At 35.7% G+C, this 24,899-nt stretch overlaps 1 protein-coding gene across 7 annotated transcripts in view; it reads left to right on the top strand.

Moving 5' to 3' along the window:
- Positions 1-24,899, top strand: part of EMC2 (ER membrane protein complex subunit 2) — a 54,636-nt gene that overhangs the window by 2,740 nt on the left and 26,997 nt on the right. For all 7 annotated transcript variants that reach the window (XR_014843481.1, XM_085021865.1, XM_085021866.1 and 4 more), the window contains exons 2-5: positions 7,648-7,761; positions 8,705-8,769; positions 11,654-11,739; positions 18,042-18,099. Coding sequence is in view for 6 of the 7 variants with exons in the window: in XM_085021865.1 (XP_084877991.1) it covers positions 7,648-7,761; positions 8,705-8,769; positions 11,654-11,739; positions 18,042-18,099 (323 nt within the window). In the remaining variant the exon portion in view is untranslated. The remainder of the gene's footprint in view (positions 1-7,647; positions 7,762-8,704; positions 8,770-11,653; positions 11,740-18,041; positions 18,100-24,899) is intronic.

Below are 24,899 nucleotides of genomic sequence, written 5' to 3'. Positions count from 1 at the left end.
GCCAGATCTGAGTTGCACCCTACACCAAAGCTCATGGCAATGCTGGATCCTTAACCCACTGAGCGAGGCCAGGGATCAAACTTGCATCCTCATGGATGCTAGTCAGATTCATTTCTGCTGAGCCATAATGGGAACTCCTTAGCAGACTTTTAAGAAAAGAGTATTGCAGATTTTTCTTTCAGAGAGGATGATGGGAAGACCCTCAGGAATAGTTTTGTTTTTGTTTGGTTTTTTGTTTTTTTTGGCTGCACCTGTGGCATAGGGAATTTACCAGGCCAGGGATCAAACCTCGACCACAGCTATAACCACAGCTACAGCAGTGACAACACCAGATCCTTAACCCACTGAGTCATGAGGGAACTCTAGGAATAGTTTTTTTGTTTAGATATTTTGGGGAGGGAGTGTCAGTTGGATCTAGGTTCTTTTAAGAATTCCATTGAATGGCGTCATGGAAGGGTGTTCCTGCTGTGGTGCCATGGGTTAACGATCTGGCTTATCTCTGTGGAGGCACTGGTTTGATCCCACATAGTGGGTTAAGGATCCATGTTGCTGTAGCTGTTGGGTAGGTCACAGCTTTGGCTCAAATTGTATCCCTGGCCCAGGAACCTACAGGTGCAGCTGGTGCAGGTGAAAAAAAAGAAAAAAAAAAAAAAAGTCATGGAAATGGTTAGTTCCAAGAGTAGTATGATTCTTATGATAGGAAAATGTATCACATACTTATAAAAAACTTATATACTAAGTCTAACACTCTTAGTTTTTATTGGGCTCTATAAAAAAAGTAGGTATGTAGTTTACTTAGGCAGCTGAAAGTTACTGATGTTTGTTAAATAGAGGAGTTATTAAGAGTTTGGAGGTGGGAAAGAGAGTTGAAGGAGGGTGTAGTCAAGTTTCTTGAGAATATATTATTTGGACAGGATATGGATAGGATGCCTAGCACAATGCCTGGCCTAAAATAGGCATAAAGTGAATATTTGTTGAAAAAAATATTTATTAAAAATGTTTGAGGAGATTTTAGTTGTATATGCTCACTGTCTCTACTTCTCTTTTTGTTCAGGCCTTCAAACAACCACAGTTTGGTTTCCATGCTTATCTCCTTTTCTGTGGAGACCTAATGCTGGGTCTAAAATATTAGTTTTGTATATCTATAGTACATTTGTCATTGTAGAATATTCCTGCTATGAAAAATCCTTTCCTTGGTTTCTTAGCATTAAGGCTCTCATTACTTTTCGCAGCTTGGTTTAGTGCTTTATATCCATTTACTCCTTAATTTTTTTTTTTGTCTTTTTGCTATTTCTTGGGCCGCTCCTGCGGCATATGGAGGTTCCCAGGCTAGGGGTCCAATCAGAGCTGTAGCCGCCAGCCTATGCCAGAGCCACAGCAACGTGGGATCCGAGCCGCACCTGCGAACTACACCGCAGCTCATGGCAACACCGGATCGTTAACCCACTCAGCAAGGGCAGGGATCGAACCGAAACCTCGTGGTTCCTAGTCGGATTCATTAACCACTGCGCCACGACGGGAACTCCCAACTCCTTAATTTTTTATGTCCCTAGTGGTTCTTTCCTTAGCCTTAATCTGTTAATAGTGGTGATTAATCCTGAGATCAACTCCTGATGGATGCAGGCGTAAGTATTATTATGTGGTCTGTGTATTTCCTGAAATAGTATGCAAAATTGAGTGTGTTTTTAAACATGTACGTATTTCCAGGAAAAGTTGGTTCACAGGTCTCATCATCTTCAAAGAGCTCTAAAAAAAGTGGAATGGAAGTTCCCGTCGTGGCTCAGTAGAAACGAATCTGACTAGCATCCATGGGGACACAGGTTTGATCCCTGGCCTCACTCCATGGGTAAAGGATACTGCATTGCTGTGCGCTGTGGTGTAGGTCACAGACAAGGCTTGGATCTGGTGCTGCTGTGGCTGTGGTAGCTACAGTTCCCCTTCAACTCCTAGCCTGGGAACCTCCATATGCCATGGGTGCAGCCCTAAAATAAAAGACAAAAAGAAAAAAAAAGTAAAATCAAACAAGTTGAATGTCTTCTTTGGGTAATCTCATCCATACCTAGCCTTAATTATTAGCTTGTATGCTAAATGACATGTTAACTCAACGTATACTTGAGTACTTTGTGTCAGGCATTGTTCAGTTCTTAAAGATACAGTGCAGAACAAGACAGGCAAGGTTCCAGGTCTCATGGTGTGTACACTGAGATTTTGCTAAAGATCCATATTTATGGATATGGAAATGTTTAGTTAAGGTCATAAGAGTTAGAGAGGTAGGTTGTTACCTTGAATGCTAGCCTAAATAGTTTAGACTTTATTTTGTAGATAATTGGGAGCCATTTTCCTATTAAAAAGCAAAACAAAAACTTGGCTCCTTTTGTTAAAACTTTTAACTATACATGTCAGTATAGGACAGGGCCTTTTCTTTGATAGGAATCCCCTGTTTGAAATTACTTGTAATCTTCCAATAAACCATTTTTAACTTTGCTTTAACATGGAACAAGAATATAAAGACCCTTGTGTCAGTGCACAAATCATAGATTTTTATTATTTTTCACTTTTTTGGGAGTTGGGGGCTGCATCTGAAGCATATGGAAGTTCCTGGGCCAGGGATTGAATCTGAGCCACAGCTGTGGCATCACTGGATCCTTTAACCCACTGCTTCAGGATGGGGATCCATCCTGCACCTCCACGGTAACCCGAGCCTCTGCAGTTTGATTCTTAATGCACTGTACCACAGTAAATAATTCCTCTTATTTTTAAGTCACCTTAATATAACAGCAGTTGTTGAAAGCTCTTTACCTTTATGGAGTCTTTCCAAAGCATCCAACATTGTTTCATAGAAAAAAGTCTATTTTTTGTATTCTGGTTTTCTTCGGTTTATATAATATTTAATTATAGTATATAATTACTGTATATTAATATAGTAAGGGTCAAATCCAAGCCAAAGCTTCAACCTATGCCGCAGCTGCAGCAGTGCTGCATCCTTAACCCACTGCCTGGGCCACAAATCAAACCTATGTCTCTGCCACTGCAAAGGTACCGTTGATGCCATTGTGTCATGGTGGCAACTCCTCATCTCCACTTTTTAGATTAGAATATTGAAGTGAAAATTGTTAACTATCCATTATCACACAGCTAGAAAGTGGCAGAGCTGGAATTTGAACTTAAGCAGTTTGAGTCTTGGGTCTTCACTCTTAACCACTACACACTAGTTTCTTTGGGTAGTTGAAGAGAAAACTGAAGAAAGATAAACACATAAAACTTGTGGAAGTTTTCGAACACAGGAAGAAGGGTTGGATAATGAAAAGAATTGTGAGACAAAATTGAACTGTATCTAACACTTTAAGTATATCTTTGAGAGAGTCATGACAATATACAGATGATACTTTTATACTTTATTTTAAAAATATCTTGAAGTATATATTGTACTCAAATTGATTTCCTTTTAAAAATTAGAACTTGGGTAAGTAGGGAGATATTTGGGTGAAAGGGCCTGCTCTTTTTCCCACTTAGTCTTTAGAAAAAGTGCTTTTGTTCCTGGGTCCGCATTGGTGTTGCTCACTTCATAATAGGCCAGTAAATCAAGAGGTGGGTTGTTGGGCGAAGGATAGTGACTTTATTCAGAAAACCAGTAGACCAAGAAGATGGTGGACTAGTGTCCCAAAGAACCATCTTACCTGAGTTGAATTTAGGCTTCTTTTGTATTAAAAGAGAATGGGGAGTTGTTGGTTGCTAAAACCTTCTTGGTGTTAGTCCTTGTTCTTGCATCTGTCCCCATAGGTCAGGTCATGATGTTCCTGTAAACCTCCAACAAGACAAACTTCTCTGTTCTGCAACTTATTATCTATGTATGAATAGAAGAGTGTTTTAACTCTAAGCATCACCCTTGAGAATGGGTTCTCCTGTATATTTAAGGTTGTAAGGCAGCATTTTTGTAGCAAAAGCAAGAGAATGCAAAGTTTAAGGTAAAACAAAAAAATATATCCAATATGGAGACAGATTTGTTTTTCCCTTTTATACTTTCCTCTCTTAATTTTCCTTCTTCTGGTGGGTGATCTTTCAGGTTTTCTTCTTTAAGGTCTTGGGGATTGGTCTTTGTCAGAGAAACATGTTCCCCCATTTATGTTGTGGGCTACATAAATGAAGAATTAACCTGAGTTCCATTTTGCAGTGGTCTGAAGGAACTGCTTTGCCTTTCTTCTCCCTCTCACCTTAAGTCTAGGTGAGTTAGGCAATTTCCCGGTCCCTTAGCACATGATATACTTTTGTTGTTGTTGTTATTGTTGTTGTTGTTTCCCGGTCCCTTAGCACATGATATACTTTTGTTGTTGTTGTTGTTGTTGTTGTCGTCGTTGTTGTTGTTGTTGCTATTTCTTGGGCCGCTCCCGCGGCATATTGAGGTTCCCAGGCTAGGGGTCGAATTGGAGCTGTAGCCACCAGCCTACGCCAGAGCCACAGCAACTTGGGATCTGAGCCGCGTCTGCAACCTACACTACAGCTCACGGCAACGCCAGATCATTAACCCACTGAGCAAGGGCAGGGACCGAACCGCAACCTCATGGTTCCTAGTCGGATTCGTTAACCACTGCGCCACGACGGGAACTCCATGATATACTTTTATCCCTATACCATGGTTTATTTTATCTATTCCTCTGCCATGGTTTATGCTCTTTGTTGTAACCTCATCTAACAAAATCCTTTTGATCTTTAAGGCTTAATTCATATGTCACAGATGTCTTCTTTAATCCTTTCTCCCTGTCAGGTGGAATTAATCTCTCCCTCACATTGCTTTTTTAGTGCTCTGAACATACCATTATCTTTTATCACAGTATTTTGCAGTTGTTTACAATTTTTCTATTAAGTTGTCAACTTCTTAGGCACACAGGATGATTCTTTTTTCATCCTTGTATTTCTAGCATGTTGTAGAAACAATGTATTCATCAATTTGTGAATGACTAGGCAGAAATCATGGGGGACTTAATAATAGGTGAAAGGGGAATGTTTTAAAAATTAGAGATTTTCCAGCAATATACCTTGATTATGAATAAGGAGGAGATTGATGGAAAATTGAATGAATACTATCGGTAAATGAGAAATTTGACAAAAAAGAAGATGGGACTAGTTTTTCTCTTTTGGTCTGTAGTTTATGGACAGGAATTCTACTCTTTCTTAAAGGGCATTGCAGAGGATTCCCTTTCTAAAGCAAGGAAAGAATTTAATATATTAAAAGGTAATTCTTAAATTGAAATAGCATATTTTATTAATTTGTCTGGGCTAGCATTTTTAAATTTGGGTGTCAGGGTATGGGCAAGGGGTGCAGTTTTTTGGCACAGATCTGTAAAATACTAAATAAATTTATATTCCCAAAGGTTCTTCCTGTTTTAAAATAATCTCCCAGGTTGACAGAATGTAAACTTTAAACAGTGTAAATATGGTATAGGGGTTGTGGTTTGAATGAGTTCTGAGAACCCAAGATGTGAATCTAAAGATAGCATATGTTATATTGTGATATAATAAGGTATATATACATATTTGGTCTTCATTCTCCAGTTCCTGGCACAGAGCTACTAAACCCTTATAATTTCCTGAGCGATGGGGTTGATTGGAACATCTTCGGTTATAGTCAGTCTTGAGTTCCAAACACAGTATCTTCTAAAATTTCTAGTGATGAGTGTCTTTTTATATGCTGCTGAATAAAGTGGCAGATAGCTTCAGCATAGGGACTGGTCACCTTCAAGACCAAGAGTTTGCACTTTCATCCCCACTCTTCGACCACCTGGGAGGGGAAACTGTCTGGAGATTAACTTAATAACCAATGACTAAGGATTTAATCAGCCATGCCTCAGGGAATGAAACGTTATTAAAACCCCCCAAACTGGGGATTTGGAGAATTTCTAGGTTGGTGGACACATCAAAGTGCTGGAATGGTGACTTGCTCAGAGAGGGTGTGGAAGCTTCTCTGCCCTTGCAACCCCTCCCCTCCAATTCATTGCCTTGTGTAATTATTTCCATTTGGCTGTTTCCTGAGTTGAATCCTTTATAATAAACCAGTAATAGTAAGTGAAGTACTTTTCTGAGTTCTGTGAGTCATTCTAGCAAAGTATCAAACCTGAATGAAGGGGTTTTAGAAAGGAAACCTTGACTTTGTAATGAGTTGCTCAGAATTGTGGGTATCCCTGACATGTGTTGGTTTCTGAAGTGGGGGCAGTCTTGTGAAACTGAGCTCTTAACCTCTGGGGTATGTATAACTTATTTTTGTTTGCCTGCTCAGTTCATCTTCACCCTTTAAGGTTCAGTTCAAGTTTCCTTCCTGTGTGGAATGAGAGTCAAGCTGATTTCTACGTTTCAGTAGGAGAAATTAACTATGTTAATATGTAATGATTTTCTAAGGTCATTTTTGCAAATTCATTTAGGGTTTATTTTAATCTTAAGATGATTTTTGTTTTCTTTTGTAGCCTTTGAACTCTAGGGACTCACATATTGCATATAAAAGTAGTAAAAGTCTCATGTGATTCTCTTTATTTTCTGGAAGCTTAGCATATTGTTTATTTAACTCATTGTTCAGCAGCAATTTAATTCAACTGTTTAAATCTATATAACATCTATGACAATAGAAGGAAGAAAGTAGTACTTCAGGTAAGTAAGATTTTCAGAGATAGGAATAAGAAAGCATGTATATAATTGGCAAACAGGACAGTTTTTTCTACCTTAACTATATAAAAAAGAGATCTTTTTACTGGATTAGGTACTTTCCTCCCCTAGTTATTTCTGCTGTTAACAAAGTGGTGCTCTTTAAAACTCCAGAGTTCCCTATTGTATTATAATATGCAAAGTTCTCTCAACTTTGTTGTTTGCTGGTGCTTCTGACCTTGCTTTACATTATTCATTTTATTGTCTACTATGTGTATAATTAAAACATTTTCTTTGTTCTTATTTTTTCTGCTGTTTATTTCCTTGCATAATTTTGTGGACTTATATATTATATGGACTGTTGTAGTAGTTATTGAGGAAGTTTATTCATTTATATGACGAATGTTCCTTCAGTGCTGAAAACCTGATACCCTGATTATGAAAATTTTATATTCTTACGTCAGTGGGTGAACTTTAGGAGCACCTTGAATTTTCTGCGATTTCAATGTATAATTTTATTTATTTTTCTGGATACATAATCCTTAGCTTTTATCAAATTCTTAATATTGTTCATAACCTCTAAACTGCTAAGTTCCATAGTTGTTTAAAGGATTAGAGGATCTTTGTAGCAGACTCATGCCACACAGTATTTTTTTTTTTTTTTTTTTTTTTGGCCATAGTCGCGGAATGTGGAAGTTCCCTCTGCCAGGGATTGAACCAGCACTGCAGTTGTGACCTGTGTCACAGCTGCGAAAACATGGGATCTTTAACCCATTGCACCACATAGAAACTTAAGCCATACACTATTTTTAAAGATAATTGTAATATTGGTTGTAATACATTTTCAGTTTTCAAAAGGATCTACTGCTCTTACTAAAGTGATTTTCTGCTTTATGAAATTTGAGATATCATAGCCTTTTTACGTTACTGTGAGTTTATTAAAGTTTATTTCATCTTGTCAGTTGTTTGACATTAATTAAATATATACATATGTAATTATAAGCTTATTTTTTTCAGAAATGCGAGATAAAATGAGAAAATGGAGAGAAGAAAACTCACGAAATAGTGAGCAAATTGTGGAAGTTGGAGAGGAATTAATTAATGAATATGCTTCTAAGCTTGGAGATGATAGTAAGTTTTTAAATTTATTGTGTCCATGCTTAGCACATGTTTTACAGTTTTTAGCTTTTTTAAAAAAATTCTTTTCGTTTTTTTTCTACTATTCATATCTATCTTTTTAAAAAACCTCTCAGGAGGTCTTAATGATACTTTATTTTGAAAAGGACTAATAATTGCTGTTAGTAGTGAAGCTATCAAATAGGCATTTTTGTTTTAAGCTCATGAGGTTATAGTCCTATTCTCGTCAAAAGCTATTTCATGGGAGTTCCCATTGTGCTCAGTAGGTTAAGAACCCATCTTATATCTATGAGGATACAAGTTTGATCCCTGGCCTCACTTGGTGAGTTAAGGATCCGGTGTTGCTGCAGGCTGCAGAGTAGGTTGCAGATGCTGTTTGGATCTGGCATTGCTGTGGCTGTGTTGTAGGCCGGTGGCTGTGCCTGTTTCGACTCCTACCCTGGGAACTTCCACATGCCATGGATTTGGCCCTAAAAAGAAAAAACAAATGTGTTTCATAATAACTTTTTTTTTTGGCTGTGCCCGAGGCATAAGTTCCCAGGCCTGGGATTGAATCCAAGCCTCAGCTGTGACCAGTGCTGCAGTTGCAACTTCAGATCCTTTAATCCACTGTGCCAGGCTGGGAATGAAACCCACACCTCCACAGCAATCCAAACTGCTGCAGTTGGGTTTTTAACCCACTGTGCCACAGTGAGAACTCCCATAATGAATCTTTTAAAACTATAAAGGTGTTACATAAATGGAGTTTTTTTACTGCTATATTTTTATTGCTAAAAATATATGGATGCTTTATTTCCTTAATTCCAGGTGTAAGTTAGTAATTCAATGCAGTTATAAGTAATGTTTTTTAAAATATCAGAAACAAGAATTCATTATCTAATTTCTGTTATGAAATTTTTGTATTAAATTCAGTTTTTTCCTCTCTGTGTATATCCAGTTTGGATCATATATGAACAGGTGATGATTGCAGCCTTAGACTATGGTCGGGATGACTTGGCATTGGTAGGTATTTAAACTAGTTTAATTTTATTTTATATTTAATTTGCACAATGAATTATGTGTAAACAATTGGTACTTATTATATGGCTTATAGTGAATGATTTCCATATCTGGTTTAATTGCTACTCTTGAGAAGGTGGGACTAACTAGGTACTTTGGGACACAGTACGTTCTTGTATCTTATTAATAATTCTGAGCAGTAGATTGTATCTCAATTTTACCGAAGAGGTTAAATTAGTTGGTGAAATTTATCCACTTAATAGACTAACTATGCTTTATTACCGAGTTAAAAATAAGAAGCCTATAGGTAGTTGTTTTTTTTTTTTTTTTTTTTTTTTTTTCCCCACTTTCAGCTTTGGATTTTTTTGGCTGCACCCAGGCCATGTGGAAGTTTCTAGGCCAGGGATTCAACCCACACCGCAACAATGATAGCACTGGATCCTTAACTTGCTGAGCCACCAGGAAACTCCAAGAAGCATACAGTTTAAAACAAGTTTATCATTTGGCTTGTTAGGTAACTTCCATAGTATATAATGTTAACTATTGTTTTGCAGTATTTTAAATTTATTTCTTAAATTATTAGAAAATCCTAACATGTACAGAACATGACTTAAAATATTAAAACCAGGTATGTAAGTGGGGCCTGACACATTGCAAAATAATTTTTAATTTAATTTTAATTTTAAAATAAAAAAATGAACTATGTTTTTTGTTTGTTTTTTTGTCTTTTTGCCATTTCTTGGGCTGCTTCCACGGCATATGGAGGTTCCCAGGCTAGGGGTCCAATAGGAGCTGTAGCTGCCGGCCTACACCAGAGCCACAGCAACACAGGATCCGAGCCGAGTCTGCGACCTACACCACAGCTCACAGCAACGCCATATCTTTAACCCACTGAGCAAGGCCAGGGATCGAACCTGCAACCTCATGGTTTTTAGCTGGATTCGTTAACCACTGAGCCACGACGGGAACACCAGAATGAACTATGTTTTTGAACACTCGTGTTTGGCACTATGCTAAATGCATTACATCATGCTTTATTTAATCTTTATGATTATTTCTCAATTTGAGTTGTGTTTGATATTATCACTGTATTCATTGTATAAATCAAGAAGTGGTTTTTGTTATTTTGTTCTACAATCCTGGGTTCTTAAGTGCTACTTTGTGCTGTTTCCTCATTTAAGAAATACAAAAAACCCCAGAAAGTAGAAAATCCTGGAGAACACAGGCATGTCTAGTTAGCATTGTCCTTTTCAAGGTAATTGTTATGTTGGCTATACATGTAATTCACTGGAGCTGCCAGTGATAAAAAACATACCACAGAGTGGTGGGATCAGTGGCATCTCTGCAGTGCCAGAATGCAGGTTTGCTGGCCCGCCCAGCACAGTGGGTTAAAGGATCTGGCATTGCCACAGCTGTAGTGTGGTTTGCAATTTTGGCTCAGATCTGATCCATGGCCTGGGAACCCCATATGCCATGGGGTGGCCAAAAACATTTAAAAAAAAAAAAAGCAAACCATAGAAACTTTGGATTACCTTTAGAACCTATAAGACATAGTCTTTTGAATATCCAAAGAGGTGGCAGCTGATACCTTAAGGGAAATTTTGAAATTTTTTTGAGTGTGTGCGTGTAGCCAAATGGCATTTGGTAAAGTAGGCAATCAAGTTAGATAATAACATTTTGGAAACACAGTATTTTTTTTTTTTTAAATGGTTTATAATTTCAGCACAGTTAGCTTGATTGAACAAGTACTGAGAGTTTTGCATGACGTCAAAGAACATCTTCAGTTTGGATTAGCTTGAATATTTTTCTTAGACTGGCAACTTTACAGCCACAGACTTTGAAGCTGTACATCTAGATCATAGTAAAAACTTACTTTAGGAGTTCCCGTTGTGGCTCAGTGGTAATGAACCCGACTAGTATCCATGAGGATGTGGATTTGATCCCTGGCCTTGCTCAGTGGGTTAAGGATCCACCATGGTTATGAGCTGTGGTTTAGGTCGCCGATCCCATGTTGCTGTGGCTGTGGTGTAGGCCGGCAGCTACAGCTCCCATTTGATCCCTAGCCTGAGAACTTCAGTATGCCTCAGGTGCAGCCTTTTAAGAAGACGGAAAAAAAAAAACCTAAAACCAAAACAAAAAAACTTACTGTATTACTGGTAAATCATGCCTTCATTAGTTAAAGGCATTTTTAATCACTTAATGCTTTGGGGCACTGGAATGGACAATTTTTATTATTCTTAATATTTCTATACCTTCCAAGAATCTTATAATTCCTCATATGCTGCTGAGAGCGTAGTAGGTGTTCAATAAGTAGTTGATTATTTATTGATTTGATTGGTGAATAATGTATATCTGCTGAAAAGAGAATAGTAGTCTGTTGATATGAATCTGTATTTTATGACCCCCAAATCAGGATATGTGTACTGACAAGGTAACTGATTAATACATGATTCAACAGGTCAGAATTAAACAAATTGTTAATAGTATTGACTAGGGACTTAAGAATACCACCAAAGAACATATCCACTAGTTAGGAAGAAAAGGTCAGGAAAATGTTATAGTTATTTAAGTGGGGCCCGACAAGTTATGAGGAGTGATAATAGTAGTATATTTGAGGAGTTATTAGTGGACCTCAAAAACTGCTCATTTTCTTAAGAAAGAGCTTAATCAGTTTGTGAGAAGTAATTGTTGCCCTCACTGTAATTTCAGAGTTTTTCTTTCACCCCATTATTCATAACTGATTAATTTCACTTATGTCATTAGATCTCAGTAATGAAATTATTTAAGAAGATACATTGAAGACTATGCAAGCCATTCCTTGTAGCCCATTTAGTATATGAATATATAATTACTACTCTTCAAGTCTTTATCAGTATTTTTTTTTTAGTTTTGTCTTCAGGAATTGAGAAGACAATTCCCTGGCAGTCACAGAGTCAAGAGACTAACTGGCATGAGATTTGAAGCCATGGAGAGGTAACTGAATCTTGTAAATAATGTGACCCTGTTTTAAAATGGCAAACATGGGGCCTATATTCACGTCCTTCTGTACCCATGGCAACATCATTAATTATGGAAGATATTTTTCCTGAGCTTCAGAATAGTGTCAGAGTGCTTCTCTGCATTAAGTCCTGCTAAGTTACTCCCTGTAAATAGGATTTGACATAAAATAATCTATTTACTATCTTTAGCCTGGTGAGATGGGATCATGCTTTGGAGTAAGAACTGGCTTTAAATCTCCTGTGCCTAAGACTAGCTTATTAATGTGGCAAGTTATTAACTTCTTTAAGCTTTATCAGTCTTATTTCTCTGTAAAACAAGAATATTACCTACTTGTCAGGATTGTTTTGGGAATTAGTGATACATATGTAGTGCCCTTATAGTCACTCAAGAAATAGAAGCTATTATTATTATTTTTATTGAAATATAATTCATATATGACATTGTGTTAGTTTTAGGTGTACAATATAACAATTTGATAAATGTGTATATTGTGAAATGATTAACATCTGTCATCACAGATAGTTAGAAATTTCTTTTTTCTTATGTCAAGAATGTGTAAGATTTACTCTGTTAGCAACTTTCAATATAAGACATAGTTAACTTTAGTAAACCGTATTGTACATTATATCCCCAGCACTCAATTTATCTTATAACTGGAAGTTCATACCTTTTGATTGCCTTCACCCTTTTCATCCACTCCCCATCCTCAAGTCTGGCAACTGCTAATCTATTTTATGTATCTTTGAGTTCAGGTTCTTTTTGATTTTATGTGTGAGATCATGCAATATTTATCTTTGTCTGACTTATTACACTTAGCATAATGCCCTCAAGATCCATCCAGGTTGTCATATATGGCAGAATTTCTTTCCTTTTTTTGTGGCTGAATAGTACTACATTGTATACAGTTGACCTTTGAACATATGTTTGAATTGTAGGAGTCCGTTTAATACATGGATTTTTTTTTCAATAGTAAACACTACAATGCTACATGGTTTGCAATTGATTGAATCTGTGGATGTAGAACCTTGGATATGGAAGGGCTGAGTATATGGCCAGCCTGTTTTAAGTTACACATGGATTTTCCACTGCGTGGAGGTTTGCTGCTCCTTAACCCCCTGCTTGTTCAAAGGTCAATTGTATGTACACCAAACTTATTTACCATTTATCTGTTGATGAACACTTAGGTTGTTTCCATGTCTTGGCTATTATAAATAGTGCTGCAATGAACATGGGAATTCAAGTATCTTCTTAAGTTAGTGATTTTATTTCCTTTGGATAAATACCCGGAATTGGAAATGACTGGATCAAATGGTAGTTCTATTTTTAATTTTTTGAGGAACTTTTATTCTGTTTTCCATAGTGCCGGTTACATTCCCATTGACGTTACACAAGTGTTCCTTTTTCTCTACATCCTCAGCAACACTTGCTATGTTTTATCTTTTGGTAATAGCCATTATAACAGGTGTAAGGTGATATCATATTGTGGTTTTGATTTTTCTTTCCTTGATGATTAGTGATGTCAAGCACCTTCTCATGTACATGTTGGCTATTTGTATGTTTCCTTTAGAAAAAATGTATATTCAGTTTATATACATTTTACCCCTTTTACTTGGATTGGTTGATTTTTTTTTTGGTATTGAATTGTGTACGTTCTTATAATATTTTGGTTATTAACCCTTTATCAGATATATGACTTACAAATATTTTTCTCCTCTTCCATATGTTGCCTTTTCATTCTGTTGATGTTTTCCTTTGCTGTGTAGAAGTGATTTAGTTCGATATAGTCCCACTTGTTTATTTTTGCTTTTGTAAGACCTGTTATTGTGTCTGTTTTTATGCTGGTACCATACTGTTTTGATTTCTATAATTTTGTAATATAGTCTGAACTCAGAGAGCCTGATCCATCCAACTTTCTTCTTCTTGCTCAAGATTGCTTTGGCTATTTGGGGTCTTCTATGATTCCATACAAATTCTAGGGTTGTTCTATTTCTGTAGGGAAATGCCATTGGAATTTTAAAGAATTGTATTGAATCTGCTTTGTGTAGTATGGCTGTTTTAGTACAGCTGTTTTTCCAATGTTAGTCCTTCCAGTCCTTGAGCATGGGCTATTGCCCCATTTATTTGTGTCTTGTTATTTTCTTTCATCAGTGTGTAACAGTTTGTAGTATACAGGGCTTTCAGCTCTTTGATTAAATTTATTTCTAGGTATTTTATTCTTTTTGAAGCAGTTATAAATGGAATTGTTTTCTTAATATCTTTGATAGGCTTTTATTAGTGTATTGAAATGGAACAGGTTTTTGTATACTAATTTTGTATCCTGTCACTGTACTGAATTTGTTTATTAGTTGTAACAGTTCTTAAAGGAGTCTTTTGCACCAGTAAGCTGTGATAGTCTGTATTTATCAGTATTGCAGTTCTGGGGACAGTAGTTTGCCCTGAGTTGGTTCGGTTTGTTCAGCTTTTTTCTTGTTTGGGTGGGAGTGATGTAGGTTTATCATATACACACCGTATAGATGTCATAATCTGCTGGTATTGTAACTTTGTAGTAAGTTCTGAAATTGGGAAGTGTGAGTCCTTCAACTTTTTTCTTTTTTTTTTCCCCCAAGATTATTTTGTCTGTTTGAATCTCTTAAATTTATATATTAGGAGTTCCCGTGGTGGTGCGGCACTAACAAACCCGACTGGTATCTAAGAGGATGCGGGTTTGATTCCTGGCCCTGTTCAGTGGGTTAAGTATCCAGTGTTGCCATGAGCTGTGGTGTAGGTCACAGACGTGCCTCAGATCTGGTGTTGCTTTGGCTGTGGCTTAGGCTGGCAGCTGTGTCTCAATTTGACTCCTAGCCTGGGAATTTCCATATGCTGTGGGTGCGTCCCTAAAAAGGCAAAAAAAAAATTTATATATTAACTTTAGAATAAGCTTGTTACTTCTTACCTTTTTATCTTGGTGTTTTTAGGTAGACAGGGTTAACTTGGAATAGCTTTTTTCAAGCAGAATATATTGATATAATTTGTCTTAACCCTTTTATTCCTTGGCTTTTTGCTTATATGTTTATGTATATGTATATTTTTAATATTTTTGGATCTTCTTTATAGTAAGCACATGGCATGGATAAATAAAAATAAAATAATATTATTATAGGTTAGCAGAAGGTAATTTTGAATCAGAGGACAGAATGGAAGAAATTTGCAAAATTCTCAGCCTCCATAACTGCTTTATAATAAATCCATAATAATTTATTCTTCCTGAATCAGTATTCTCCTCTAATAACACTTTTCCTTTTATTTCAAGTGGGATGAATTCCTATGTCATTCTTAAAATATGTACATAGCAAAACACATCCCAGAATCCAAGATGAATGATTGTTCTTTTTTAAAATTTTTATTGCAGTATAGTTGATTTACAAGGTTGTGATAATTTCTGCTGTACAACAGAATGATTCAGTTATATATACATATACACACATTCATTCTCTTTCAGATTCTTTTCCCACATAGACTATCACAGAGATACTGGGTAGAGTTCTCTGTGCTATACAGCAGATTCCCATTCGCTAATCATTCCATATACCTCAGTGTGCATATGCCAATCCCAAACCCCCAGTTCATTCCCTCACCATGAATGATTTTTCAGATTATCTTTTTAACACATTTCAGTAGTTATCATCCCTATACCCTCTTTCCAACTATACAAAAATTGTTACGTTAGAAATAATTTATTTTTAAGTGTTAACTCAGGTTTCTAAGAAATCTGGTGAACTTCAATTTCTTAAGCTTTTTTCTTCTTTAATCGAAACTCATATCATCACTTAGTCAGATTTTACCTTTTTTTTTCCTGACAGAGTAGCTATTATGTGTTGTTGTTATATAGGACCATTAAGCATTGATTCTCATACATGATTGTGTGAATTAGAATTATCTGTGACATTTAAAAATACGTAGTTGTGGAGTTCCTGTCGTGGTTAACAAATCCTACTAGAAACCATGAGGTTGAGGGTTAGATCCCTGGCCTTGCTCAGGGGGTTAAGGATCTTGCATTGCCCTGAGCTGTGGTGTAGGTTGCAGACGCGGTTCAGATCTGGCCTTGCTGTGGCTTTGGCATAGGCCGGTGGATACAGCTCTGATTGGACCCCTAGCCTGGGAACTTCCATATGCCACAGGAGCGGCCCTAGAAAAGGCAAAAAAAAAAAAAGAAATGTAGTTGCTCAGTCTTTACTCTGCTGAGATCAGTCTGTTAGGGGTATAATGCAGGAGAATAGATTTAAGAATGTTGCTGACTAAAGATAAATACTTACGAATCTTCAGTATATTATTATGGATTTATTATAAAGCAGTTATGGAGGCTGAGAAGTCCCAGGATCTGCTGCTGTCTGTGACCTGGAGACCCAAGAAAGCTGGTGCTGTAATTCAGTCTGAGTCCAGGTTTAAAGGCCTGAGAACCAAGAGAGCCAGTGTTATAAATCTCAATCTAAAGTGTGGAAGCTGGAGAAGGTGAGATGAGATGTCCTAGCAATGTGAGGCAGTAAAAAGAGGTGCATTCCTCCTTCCTCTGCCTTTGTTCTATTCAGGCCCTCAAGGGATTGGATGGTGCCCATCCACATTGGGGAAGGCAGTCTGTTTTCTGAGTCCATGGATTCAAATGCTAATTTCATCTGAAAACATCCTCAGACATACCCAGAAATATTTATTCTGGGCACCTCATGGCTAGTCAATGTGACACATAAAATTAATTATCACACCCTGTTTTTATGTAAATTACTTTTAAAAATTATAATGTAACTCAAATATCAAACTAGATATTAATGCCTTATGTGTATAGTTTTCATTCAACTCTATAAACAGTATGTTTCCTGATAGAATACCAAAGAAGATAGAAAAAACTAAAATTAAAATTATCATTGTATTAATGAAATGAATGGCTTCCTATTTTCAGCTGTCATTTAAAATATATTTCCCAGAGGTTATATAGTTGGGAAAAGATTTCCAGGCAATTCTCATGTACTGTGTCTTGTGAAACTCCCTGTCTATAGCATTAATTTTACCCTCGTTTATAGACTTTTGTCTTGTTTTATTATTACTTAATAATTTTATTTTCTGTATAGTTTCAAGTTTTTATGAGGCTAGCATACCTGCGGTAGTATCATGTATGTGATGTCCAGACTAATTTGCTTTTTTTAAATGGTTGATAAGTCTGATTAACTTACTGCGCAAAGATGTTCTTTGGCCTTTGCATGGTATGGACACATTTATGAATTAAACTCACTTTTAGTTTTCTTAGTGGTCTGCTACAGTTAAAATATTCTTACCCTGTTGTCATGATTGTAATCACAAATATAGGCTTGTGTACTAAAGTTGTGAGACAGTTTTCAGTTGAAAGATGTGTCATCATGATGATAGAGAATATTCATGTGTTGAATATCATTAAGAGAAAAACTTAAATTATCATAGAGAAATTAAGAATAGATCACAAGAGTATGCTATCTGTAGTTTTAGAAACACTGCTGTAAAAGTTAACATTGCTTTTTACTTTCTCTAAAGATCTATATATGTAAGTGGAGAAGTTGATTAGAAGGAATTGGGGGGTTGCAGATATAGTTAAGAAGTAATTTCAGAATTGTTGACTCTTTCCTTGTTTCCCAAGTAAGATTACCATATATAGGAGGGAGTATATTGTTAGGTAATTTCTTTATGTGATTTCTGATGTCTCTCTCCCTTTGATTCACCATCATATAATGTTAATTTTGGCTTCTTATCCTGCCGTATTTGATTATTTTTTCATTTGATAAATTTGTTAACTGTTTCCCAGCGAAGGATAAATATTGTGTGTGCATACTTAATAGGTACTTAAGACTTGAACTTCACCAGCTCAACTAAGAAGAACTATGATAAATATTCATTATAGGAGAATTAGTATTTACATAATTTCCTTGTGAATATATTTGTTAAAAGTAAACTTTTAAAAATGCATTATTAGCTATAATTCTAGGTATAACTAGGACCACTAAGGTATCACCTTGTAGAGCTAGAATTTGCCTTTGTGTTTAAGCCAAATTGAATCAGTGTGTTTTCGAAGTAAGCTTTTCTGTAAATACTTTATACTTGATTTTTTTGCTTAGATAATGACCTTATAGTAAACTTACTATAATATGAAGATCAGAAGAGTCTTAGTAGCAATTGTAAATGTGTATAAAACCCTGCTAGTTTAATCTTTTTCTGTATTTACTATTTATTATTAAATTTTAAGGTAGTGATTCTTGATATTTTTTCTTTTTAAATAGATATGATGATGCTATACAGCTGTATGATCGAATTTTACAAGAAGATCCAACAAATACTGTAAGTTAGCTTGTCGTCATGAAGATGTCTAAATTTTGTTTTAAGATGAAATTAATTCATTTTGCAAAGAATGGAAAAATACACTGGCACCAGATTTTAAATTCTTATTTTCAATATTTCATGATGGGCCACTATTTTAAAAAGTAGTTTTAAAACCCATTGTAAGATTTGACTTACAAGATCCCTTAGTAGCGATCTCTTAATAAAATAATAGAAGATAATAAGAGATATTAAGGTAATAGAAGAGATAATAGAAGGTAGTTGAAATTTAGGAAAAAACTTATGTACTTGCAAAAAAATAGCAGAGTTTATTGTTTTTGTAATATTATAAAATTTTATGAAATACTTGTCTTATTTAGGTAGTTACATTTTAATTATCTCAGTGAAAAATGAAAGAAGTAAACTCAGCAACTAGTATATGGAACTAATGAAGGCATTTTGTTTTATCTTTGCTTTTTTGTCTGCCTTATACCTGCATGAGAATGAATATGTGTATATAATATTTTCCATAAAATAACATCTTTAATTTATTCTGATTTTGAACAAATATTTATTTATTTATTGTCTTTTTGTTTTTTTCAGGGCCATACCCATGGCATATTGGAGGTTCCCAGGCTAGGGGTTGAATCAGAGCTACAGCTGCAGGCCTACAGCACAGTCACAGCAATACAGGATCTGAGCAGCATCTGTGACCTACACCACAGTTCAGGGCAACACGGGATCTTAACCCACTGAGTGAGGCCAGGGATCGAACCCTCAACCTCATGGTTCCTAGTCAGATTCGTTTCCGTTGTGCCATGACGGGAACTCCTGAACAAATATTTATATCAGTTTATTGGGCAGAGTATTTGTTTCACACATTCTTATATAGTATTATTTGTTTTAAAAATACCCTGATAAAACATTGGGAACATTTTCGTTTACTATATTGGCATAATGACTTTTCTCAGACTTTTACTGAATGAAGATGAGACTTTATATAACATATTAGGCATTTTGATGTTTCATATTATTATGTCCATGCACACATATGCCTACTAAAATAAAATAAATATTTTTAGAGTTTTTAAATAAAAATCAGTCTGAGTTTTTTCCTTTCATATAAACAGAAATTGTTATATTAATATATAATACAACCACAAGAAAATTTTCTCTTATTTGACAGGTATTTTATTAAAAACACACATTTTTAGGAGTTCCCGTTGTGGTGCAGTGAAAATGAATCCAACTGGGAACCATGAGGTTGAGGGTTCGATCCCTGGCCTCGCTCAGTAGGTTAAGGGTGCTCAGTGGGTTAAGAATCTGGTGTTGCCGTGAACTGTGGTGTAGGTCACAGATGCTGCTTGGATCTGGCGTTGCTGTGGCTGTGGCATAGGCCAGCGGCTGTGGCTCTAGTTCATCCCCTAGTCTGGGAACCTCCATAGGCCATGGGTGCGACCCTAAAAAGCAAAAAAAAAAAAAAAAATGTATATGCATTTTTAAAAGATTATAGAGTATATGATGGTAGTTCTAAGATGCAGAAATGCTTAATTATTGAACATTGGTAACATGATTCATTTAAAATTATTTTGCTGGAGTTCCCGAGGTGACTCAGTGGTTAACGAATCTGACTAGGAACCATGAGGTTGAGGGTTTGATCCCTGGCCTTGCTCAGCGGGTTGAGAATCTGGCATTGACATGAGCTGTGGTGTAGGTTGCAGACTTGCGGATCCGGCTTTGCTGTGGTTCTGACGTAGGCTGGTGGCTACAGCTCCGGTTCAACCCCTAGCCTGGGAACCTCCCTATGCCGTGGGAGTGGCCCAAGAAATGGCAAAAAGACAAAAAAAAAAAAAAAAATGCTTTAAAAAAAAATATTTTGCTACATTTGGAAATTAATATTGAAGGTGAGATTTCTAGATAGCATTTGTCCCAGATACTTATTGGTCATAAATTCCTGATCTTTGTTTGCTCCTTTTGTTATACTCCATAGTAATACGTATTTTTTTGCTTAAAAAAGTTTTTTTCCAACTTTATTGAGATACAGTTGACAAGTAAATTGTGTAAGTTACACAATGTGATTTGATATTGTGAAATGGGTTGGATATTGCTTTTAATATAATCCCACCTCAGGGAAGGTTTTTCTGGAAACTTTCTAGATCTTTTGTTTTGTTTTGTAGATATTTTAATGGTAAGGATTCATCTTATGAGGATTCTCATTATGTAGAAAGTTCAGGGAAAATTGCTAACAGAGCTCTCAGCCTACCTGTTATTTAAAAACAGTTAATTTAGATATCCCAGATGAAAAGAGAGTTAAAATTGAGAAGTTTTGAATAATCTTAAAATCTTATTTATCCCAATAGCTTGCCATCTGTCTTAGTAAAAAATTCTTTTTGAAAAGCACCATTTTTCTTTTCCTGAAGATTTTTTCATGTACTTATTTTAACCATAACACTTCATCAGAGGTATTCATTTTTCACACAGATATATTAAAAATATGAAATCGAATTTCTGAAAATTTATTTCACGTATTTTTCTCATGCCAGGCTAAAAATCAATAGTTTGTAATTTATTTTTTGGAATTAGGAGTCAAACATTTTACTTCTGTGTCAGTATCAGTTGGACATTTTTTATTTTTAATTAAAGTATAGGTGATTTACAATGTTGTTCCAGTTTCTGCTGTATAGTAAAATGACATGGTCACATAGACACACACACACACATATATATATATTCTTATCTTCCATCCAGTCTATCCCAAGAAATTGGGTACAGTTCCCTGTGCTATACAGTTGCACCTCATTGCTTATCCATTCTAAATGTAATAGTTTGCATCTGTTAACACCAGAGTCCCCGTCCATCCCATTCCTTCACCCTCTCCCCTCCTTGGCAACCACAAGTCTGTTCTTTATGTCTGTGAGTCTATTTCTGTTTTGTAGATAGTTTCATTTATTCCCTATTTTAGATTTCACATATGATTTCATATAGTATTTGTCTTTTTCTGAACTACTTCACTTAGTATGATGATCTCTGGTTGCATCCATGTTACCACAAATGGCATTATTTTGTTTTTTTTTATGGTTGAGTAGTATTCCATTGTATGTATGTATGTACCATATCTTCTTAATCTGTTTATTTGTCAGTGAACATACAGGCTGTTTCCATGTTTTGGCTTTTGTGAGTAGTGCTGCAGTGAACATAGTGGTGCATGTATCTTTGAATTATAGTTTTACCTGGATATATGGAAATGGACATATTTTTAATAAATTATTTCACTACTTCAGGGTCTAGGAAAATATGTAACTAAATATTGGTCTGCCTTTGTAGTATTTGCCATGTTTTATGACTTGGATCCCCATATAAATTATGTATGAGGGTGTAGTAACTAAATCATTTGGTTATTAGGTAAACATTTTAGAACAAGGTGACCAAATTCAGCTTTCATCAGATATTATTTTTATCTAATCTCCTCTTAGTCCCTTTGTCCTTCTGTAAATGTTTATTGAGTACCTGTCATGAGCTGCCAAAGTGTTGGTGTTACTAAGAATAAAGACACTGCTTTGTTACTGTTTCCATAGAAAATACTGTGGTAGACGTCAAGGGAGAAATACAAAGCTTTATAAGACCTAGAACTAATAAAGTGTAGTAGGGGAAGACTTTACTTATATTAAACAGCAAAGTTGATGTCTAGAAGATATCACTGTTATATCCATAGTTATAATTGAAGTGTTTATACTCTAGTGCTTTGTGTTGTCTAAAACTGATCATAACAACTCTTTCATTGTGCTTCTTTGTTCTTAGATATCCAGTATAGAAATGAGTTGTTCATTTAAAGAGCTTTCCTTCTCAGTTGAATTCATTATTCTTTTTAAAAAAAATGTTTGCTGCATGCTTGCAGTGTGCTGAGAATAGATGGACAAATACGGCACCATCTTTGACTTGGCTTTTAGAGAGCTAGTGCGATATAATGAACAAATTATAGACTTTGAAGTAGACTTATTAAATCCTGATTCTTTGGTGATTTGCTGCATTTTTTTGAACCTTGTAGGGATGAGAGTGGCTTAAATGAGACAAAGATAATGGGCTGGAGAAAGACATATCCCATGAATGACATGAGTAAACCATTGCATTATAAAATACAAGGCCTACATAGGAAAGAAAGAATAAAGTGATAAGAATGGAAGTTTTCAAATTTTTCTTTTGGGAGTTTGGTAAAATAGGACAGCTCATCAATTGTTAAAAAGCTGTGAGATATTATTTTGCAAAACGTAATAGCATGTTAAAATTGCAAACATACAGAAGAGTATATTGTGAAAAATGTCTTTCCTTTCTCTCTGAACTCAAGTCCTCCTTCACTTAGGTAAACCTTTCTTAATAATTCTTCTAGAAATTTTTTTCTCATGCACAAACAAAAATAGGTGTGTGTGTGTGTGGTGGTATGTGTGCCCCTTTGGACTGGGGGAGTGGTTGGAAATGCAGATAGTGGCATACTCTCCTAGTAGTATCTTTTAAAGATCATGCCAACACATCCTTTACATAACTGCAGAGCATTGTATTTCATGGATGTATAATCCCTGTCTTAATGAAAAACTTCCTTTAACGAAGTCTTGGTATGGCGACTTAGTTAACCCAAAGGCTGTGTTGTAGTGCATGTCATTTGTAGGATAGACTCCTAGAAGTGAAATTTCTGAGTCAAGAGGTCCGTGTATTTTAAAATTTGATAGATGTTACCAAATTTCCCTCCACAAAAACTTTTTAGCTGTCTGAACTCATTAACATGGTATATGAGAGTGCTTCTTTCCATGTTCTTCCACATGGTATATTACCAGCTTTTTGTTTTTAACCTTTGCTAATCTAATTAGTTAAAAATGTTCTCTTGTTTTAATTTGCATCATGAGTGATGGCCTTTTAATATGCTTAAAGGGCCATTTATATTTTTCTTTCTGAACTGCTTCCTTTAACACAGTTTTCACATGAAATTTCATTTCTATTTTGGTTGAAGAGAGGTCATGGTTCTAGTGTTCTGTATAGTTTTAACCTCCCCTTTCTCCCACACTGATTTACTGCTGAGGAAAACTTGGGTTCTCAGGAACAGAATTTTGTACCTTTTAGTTGGTTCAATGCACAGAGTGACTGGAGATACAAGAAGGTATGCATTTGTGAACAACTTCCTATGTTACATTTCAGAATTTTAATTTTTTTTCCTGCATTATCAATATAGTTTTGCTTTTTTTACATTGAAGTAAAGTCAATTTACAATATTCTGTTTCAGATGTACAACATAGTGAATTAGGGTTTTTTTTTTTTGCAGAGTATATTCCATTTTAAGTTACAGTATATTGGATATAATGAATTTTAATGTTTATTCTTAGAAAAGGAGAATGAAGTCAACTTTTGATTACTGAAATTCCACCAGATTTTTTGAGAGATAACTTTTTTCAGTATTATGGGAGATGATGGTTTGAAAGAGATGAAAAGAGGTGAAGTCATTTGGAGGCTGTTCTGTCTTAGGCTAGAAATTATGCAGATTTAAACCTAGGATAAGTGGAATTGGAAAGGATGGGGTTGGATGGAATTATATTTTGTGATAAAAGTACACATTATTACTATTTTTTTTTTTTTTTTTTGTCTTTTATCTTTTAGGGCCATACCTGCAGCATATGAAGGTTCCCAGGCTAGGGGTCAAATTGGAGCTACAGCTGCTGGCCTATGCCACAGTCATAGCAATGTGGGATCCAAGCTGTTTCTGCGACCAACACCACAGCTCAGGGCAATTCTGGATTCTTAGCCCACTGAGCAAGGTCAGGAATTGAACCCACATACTCATGGATGCTAGTTGGCTTCATTAACCACTGAGCCATGACGGTAACTCCAAAGTACACAAGTTATAAAAACTTAGATATGACTTATTTTATTTTTTTAATTAAAAAAATATAGTTGATTTACAATGTTCTGTCAGTTTCTGCTGTATAGCAAAGTGACCCAGTCTGTGTGTGTGTGTGTGTGTATGTATATACATATCTACATTCTTTTTCTCATATTATCTTCCATAATGTTCTATTACAAGTGATTGGTGTAGTTCCCTGTGCTATACTGCAAGACCTCCTTGCTTATCCATTCTAAATGTAAAGGAATGTAAGTTTAGAAGGGTGACTCTCGTGTGAAAATTTTAGTCATCAGCTCATCAAAGTCAAGTATTGAATTAGGCTCACTGTGAGCTTTTTATCCCTTAGATTATCCCAACAGTAGTCAGTTTTTTGTTTGCTTGCTTCTAAAATGAAGGTAGGCTTTTCATCCTTTGAAAGCTTTTTGAGGGGAAAAATTATGTCCATAGCGTGGAAGAATGCCTAGCATATGGTATGCCTTTAATCAGTATTTCCTGGAATGAATGAATGCCTTTCAAAGAAAGTACACTAATTCTTGACTTTTTAGTTGATTCATATTTAAGAAAGATAAGATTTTGCCTCAAACTGTTAACTGCCTATTGGAATATATCGAATATTTAAAGTCGTATTTTGGAAGTAGATGTAATTACCTCTGTGCCAAGGGTGAAGATACTTTTAGAGTACCCCATTTCCTAGGGTCATGGGCATAAGCCTTGGAGGCTGAAGAACCTGGACCTCTGTTTTCTGTTGGCCAACGATCATTTTCTGAGCCATAACATCTGGGATGGGGGAGTTCTAGGTTATATTTTGCTGGTAGACCTTAATCCATTGATCCTCTTCTAGGTTCTCTGCCTACATGGTCTGTTTTTTAAAGATGTCATGTGTCTTTCAGGAAAAATTGCTAGCTGTCTCCTTGTACGTAATGTTAACAGAGGTGTG

Source organism: Sus scrofa, chromosome 4 (genome assembly GCF_054392235.1).
Source record: "Sus scrofa isolate SSC_HxYL_T2T_F1_AM1 chromosome 4, Sscrofa_HxYL_maternal_Yorkshire_Landrace_v2.0, whole genome shotgun sequence".
In the NCBI taxonomy this organism is placed as follows: Eukaryota; Metazoa; Chordata; class Mammalia; order Artiodactyla; family Suidae; genus Sus; species Sus scrofa.
The sequence above is the reverse complement of the archived record's forward strand: the minus strand, read 5'-3'. Positions and strand labels throughout refer to the sequence as shown.